Source organism: Anolis sagrei, chromosome 5 (genome assembly GCF_037176765.1).
Source record: "Anolis sagrei isolate rAnoSag1 chromosome 5, rAnoSag1.mat, whole genome shotgun sequence".
Lineage (NCBI taxonomy): Eukaryota > Metazoa > Chordata > Lepidosauria > Squamata > Dactyloidae > Anolis > Anolis sagrei.
This window is the reverse complement of record NC_090025.1, coordinates 12,206,518-12,212,517: the sequence shown is the minus strand read 5'-3', so window position 1 is coordinate 12,212,517 and position 6,000 is coordinate 12,206,518. Positions and strand designations below refer to the sequence as shown.

Below are 6,000 nucleotides of genomic sequence, written 5' to 3'. Positions count from 1 at the left end.
CCATTAACAGAATGACAGATCAAGCAATTGTAATACACCTTCCTCTTCTACAGTTGCTCTGTGCCTTCAAAAGTTACTTGAAATCTCTCTGGAACATGTTTTGGGTCAGTGCAGACGCATCAGCTCACTGGAAAAAAAAATTGTTTTGTAAAGTACATGACAACAGGAAAAGAAGGGGAATAGACTACAGGTAGATTTACTCAATAAAGAAAACCAGTAAATAAAACTTCAGCTTGCAAGACCCAAGCATTTTGGCAGGATGTGAGCTGTAAGTTAATCTTAATGTGCATATACGTAAATAATATCTTGAGACTGCAACTGTTTCATATTTCCCTGCTTTAATAAAACCACTATTTGTGTGGGTGTGTAAATATTCAGTACTGTACACTAAATACAAGCACAAAAACCACAAACGGCAATGACAAACTTTTAATAAATAGCTTTACTTTTCATTCCTATATACAAGTACTTTACAGAAAAACCCAGGAGGGAAGAGTACAACTGCCTCACAGAAATGGTGGACATGTTCCGTAGTGCCCTAAATTTATCACAGGCAAATGTGGAGGCATGGGTAGCAAGACACCACTTCCTCCCACACATACATCTTGAGATCCATGAATATATGTACATGTTCAGCCCTATGTGAAAATGTCAAGTCCATGTTTCATTTATTTCTGCTTATTCCAATTTGGAGATGTTCTTTGGACTGAGAAATGATTAACAACTTATCTAGCAGAAAGAACAGTAATACAACTATAAAGTTGCCTTTAAGCCCTACCATATTATGACTGTAGAACCAAAGGGAAAATAGGGCAGATGCTTCTTATGTGTTTACCTTTTGGGATGAAATTGCAAATCTACAGCCTTCTTCTATGAGGATATATCCTGCTGCCTGATATTTGGTCAACTAGAAGTCCTTCTAAATCCCCTGGCATCAGGTCTCCAAGACCTCTTGGAAACATATTTTCCAACTCCACTTTTACAAATGACAAAGATTGAGTTTGCAATCTTGTGCATGCAAAACATACCTTATTGTTACACCTCATTCTTTCTTTTATGGATTTCAAGGCATCAATTCACAAGCTCCCTAAGCAGTCCTTCCATGCAGGTACCATGCTTGGATCTGCTTAGTTTCAACAGTTGGTTTATTATGTGTTCTACAGAACCATATTCTATTTCTGTGAGTTATATCCACAATTTTTGACAGCCTCAAGCAAAGGGCATAAATTCATCTGCTGAAGTAAATTGGATCAGCAGGTGAATCTTCCTTCAAAACAATGGAAAATGTCATTACCACATGTGAGAGCAGCAAGTAGAGTAGTTCTGGGGGCTGTCATAAAGGCCATATGATGTTCACAGATCAGGGCTGGGAATTCAAGAGGGAGATTCACAAGTTGCGACTGCTTCCCATCAACATCCCCTGCCGGAGGCTCCTTGCACATTCTGCTCAATGGTAGCACCAGCCCTGCATGCTAGCCAGAGCAAAGGTTCCCCCATAGTTACCATTCATCCCAATATGAATGTCCTCATGTTTATCTTTCTCAGCCTTTACACTCATTTCTCCTTCTTAGCCTCTGTTGTAACCTACAACTTCATTGATGCAGAAGTTGGTTGGACCACCCCAAGACCAAACTCACCTGTGTATAAAGGGGTGCAATGTGGCACAGAATAAATTCAGCACTGATGTTAGCACTAGAAATGGTTTGTGTTTGCAATGTTGGTTGTATAGGCTAGTTTTGGATTCAGTGCACAACTTGGACCACAGAATAGTCTATGCACACCTTTCCTGTGGGGCAGGGAAAGGAAAGAAGGCACTGTGAGCTTAGGCCTCAATAAATCTCCCTAAAGGGTTTTAAATTGGATGTTTCTTTTCTGTCTTGGTTCTTTCTGGAGGCACTGAGAATCGGGTTGTTGTGTTCACCCATTGATACATTTCGACTCCTCCACTTACATTCCCCTTAAAGTGGTGCAAATGAATCACCTCATATGCCTACACTGCGTACCTTTCCATTCCCCAAACTACAAAGTGCTGAACTGTGATCATAATCCAACCGTTCTCTGAAGTGACAGACAAATGGGAGATTATCTCTCACAGTAACACTGCATGCTGCGATCCAAAGAGCCATAGGCAGAACTTCTATGCCACCATCAGCTTCTGGATGGCTTAGCACCAAAACTTGGAAGCAAAAGATTTCAGAGTTTTGCATTAACCCCTTTCTTTCCTACCACTGACTCCGTGTTCATGAGCAATTCTGTTACAGCACAAACAAATCCAGCTGGATTCATGTTGGCAAGCTCTTTGGATCTCAGCTGACAAGCATGCTCATGGAATGTGAATAAGGCAGAATTTGAATGGCAGGCACCTAAACGTGATTCTTAAATGTAAAGTTCATACATGAATGGCTGAAGATCACAAAACTCTGAAAAATAATACTGGTTTTCTTCTCCCCCGCTCCTCCTCTGTTAGTAATATACATTATGTACACGGCAGCTGCAAATTCAAACCTTACTATTCATAATTTTATAGAGATAAATTAGCAATACAGTTTGTGGTTCCACATTAAAAAATAATATTTAGTAAAAGTGTAAAATTTTGATTTTGCTGATTGGTTGCGATTCCCCCTTCTCCAGCTTCCTCAATCATTTTGTTTACTTTATTGTTTTGATGAATTAATAATATACCTTTTGGGGTTTGTTTGAGCAGCTGATGTACAACCTAGATTTCTAATGGGCAGGAAATAGCCAACCTGTTCAGCTATTCGCTTTCTTGTTCATATCATTTTGGAGTTTCCCTTTGAAATATACAGGTAAATTGATATTGGGAGAAGAGGAAAAGGGAACAGAAGAGGACAAGGGGTTGATCTGACTGCAAAGTGAACCTGCACTTTTTCCCCTCTCCGTTTCAGCTGTTGATGTTGAAAGTCCTGTGCTTGAAAATTTTGCATGCACCACGGTACTGGGAACAAAATGACGAGACGACTTCTTCACTTTCATGAACCCTCTCCTTCCCCACTGCTAAGTTTCATCTTTCTACAGTCGGAGCCCTTGGCAGCTGCCACCTGTCCGCTTGCTTCTCATTTCTCCGTGAGGTTCTGTGTGGAGAATGAACACTTGCTGAACTGCTGTTGTCTGCTAGGGCTGGACTGCTATCTAATGAGGCTGAGGAATTGTGGCCAAGGAGAGGGCCACTTTTGGTTGGTGGCTGGTATGGCACTGCCACTGACCCAGAAGTCTTGTTCCGCGCTTGAGTCTTCACTCTTCGCTGCAAAGGACCGACAACTCTGGCCCTTCCGTAGGTCTGAGGAATAAGGGCATGTGTGTCTTCTGCCAAGAACATCCTGCCCAAAGAACCTGGACCTTCAGGTTGAAGTGAGACCAAGGATGTCGGACCCACCAAAGTCTTTGGTGGGCCTCCGTGGCTGGCCATCATTTCCTCTTCGGTTTCTGCAGCTTCGCTGAGGAAGGGAGGCGGGAGGGTGCTGCTACGTTTGCTGCAAGATTCGCAGCACAACTTTTTGTAGCCTGGAATTGAACAATATCGGGCAAGCACCTCCATCTGGCAGAAGATAGACTTATCTCCTTGGCAAGGCTCATCTGGAAGAGAAAAACCCAACACAGGTTATGAGTGGCATCTCAGAGAGAAGCAAGGAATGACTGAAAAGGAACCTGATTGGTCTAAAAACTCTCAAGACATGTTTAGATGATTTCGGTTGTTGAAATAGACCAAAGGCATTAAAATCAAAGAAGCTACACTGCATTGATTCTGAAAGTAATCCAAACAACTTTTGATAGTTTAACAAAGTCTTGGTCCTAGCTACCATTGAGAATTAGGATCAGTGTCTCTTACCATAATCTCCCCTATGAATCATCAAGGTTGTTAAGATCTTCTGGAGGGGCCCTGCTGTCGGTCCCGCTACCCTTGCAATTGCGTCTGGTGGGGACGAGAGACAGGGCCTTCTCGGTGGTGGCCCCTCGGCTGTGGAACTCTCTCCCGATGGAGATCAGATCTGACCCTTCCCTCCTAACCTTCAGAAGCTAGTAAAATCCTGGCTCTGGAACAAAGCATTCCCAGAATAATTTGGTTGAGTCCAGCAATAATCCAATTATTACTGACCACATTTGCGGACTGAGGTGAACTTGATTCTATTTTGGCGATTTGGCTTATATGTATTTATTCTGTCTGTATTTTAACTTATTATGCTTTTAAGATGTATTTAGTTGTATTTGTGCATTGAATTTCTGCTGTTAGCCAGTCTGAGTCCCTCCATGGAGGTAGAGAAGATCGGGATATAAAAGTTTTAAATGAATAAATAATTACCTTAGAATGTAAATGCCAGTAATGATACTACATGATACTACATTCAGCTCTGCATCCATAAAAACAACCATCTATGGCATGAAAACATTTCTCACCACATAAAAAAAATCTAAAAAGCAAACCTTGATATTTCCATTTCACAGTACCATTGTATTGCATCTCCTTGGGAAGATAGGGTGGGTTACAAATTTTTTATTATTATTATTATTATTATTATTATTATTATTATTATTATTATATAATGAGACTTCAGCATCCACAGAGACCTCTGGAAGCAAATTCCAACAAATACCAAGAGCCTATTGTAATTTAAATACAGAAAGACAAAATGTTGTAGTGGCTTCCACACTGGAGATCAGGGTTTGAATTACTACTCTGCCATGGAAATCTAGTGAGTGACCCTGGACAAGTCACACTCTCTCAGCTTCAAAGGCAGTGAAAAAGTCTTTCAAAATAAATCCCAGTTATAGTTTTGCCTTAGGGTCATTATAAGATAGCAATTAGCCGGCCTGAGTCCCTCTATGGAGGTGAGAAAATCGGGATATAAAAGTTTTAAATAATAAATAAATAAATAACTTAAAGATATACAACACAAAATCTTTAAAAAATCACTCTGGATACAGCCTTATATATAATTATAGGAATCTTGTGGTGTTATTACACATGTGAAACCTCCCCCTACATACACTGGCATACTTCAATATATTTTAGGTGGCCATCGTGCAACTGATAATGATGACGATGACTTTGGCACAAGCCAGTAAAGGGACTCTGGCACAACATTGTCCCAGTGGTGATCAGCACACTGGGTGCAGTGCCTAAAGAACTTGGCCTGCACTTTAAAACAATCAGCACTGACAAAATTACCATCTGTCATCTGCAAAAAGCCACCATACTCAGAACTGCACACATTGTTTGCTGATACATCACACAGTCCTAGACACTTGAGAAGTGTCTGATGTGTGATCAAATACAAAAGGCAGCATAGTGATCTTGTTTGCTGTGTATTACTCTTGTCATGTATCAAATAATAAGAATAAGAATTAGAATCGTCATCATCTTTATTTATAGCCCTCCACCATCTCCTCGAAGGGATTTGGGACAACTCACAGAAGCACAAGTGCCGAACTACAAATAAGCACTACATAAACTAGACATATAAGCCTTTATTTACTAATTTCACTCATGATGGAAGCAACTAATAATTTTAGCCAATTTCTTTCTGATGTAAGAAAGTCTTTGAAGTTAGGAATAATCTTTTCCATAGAACAAATGCGGTGTCCTGTGCAGAAAATGCTGTGTACGGGACATTTCATTTGCTCAATGGAAAATATTTCTGTTTTCAAAAGCTTTTGTGCCTTGGTAGGAAAATTGCAAAAATTAGTCATGACTTCCTTTAGCAAAAGAATTATACCCTGCAATTGCCTTACTGGAATAACTGGGATAAATATGCAGACAATAGAAGTGATGAAAATTAAAAAGAAAGAAAGAGGAATAACACATTATTTTCGTCCCCAACCGTGGCAATTGCCTGTGATGCTTTCAGGATATTACTAGCTTTTCCCTATCGGCTCTACTCTAAGCTTAATAACACTGCTTTTAAAGGGCTATAAATGTACACCTTGGGAGGACACATTAATGGAGCAACTGCTGAAGGTCAGATTAGAGGGGCATTTTAAAAA

The 6,000-nt window shown here is 40.3% G+C and overlaps 1 protein-coding gene across 1 annotated transcript in view; it reads right to left on the bottom strand.

Moving 5' to 3' along the window:
• Nucleotides 1-424: 424 nt before the first annotated feature.
• Nucleotides 425-6,000, bottom strand: part of ADAMTS3 (ADAM metallopeptidase with thrombospondin type 1 motif 3) — a 175,325-nt gene continuing 169,749 nt past the window's right edge. The window contains exon 22 of the mRNA XM_060779409.2: nt 425-3,594. Within this exon, the coding sequence (XP_060635392.2) occupies nt 3,023-3,594 (572 nt within the window). The 3' untranslated portion in view covers nt 425-3,022. The remainder of the gene's footprint in view (nt 3,595-6,000) is intronic.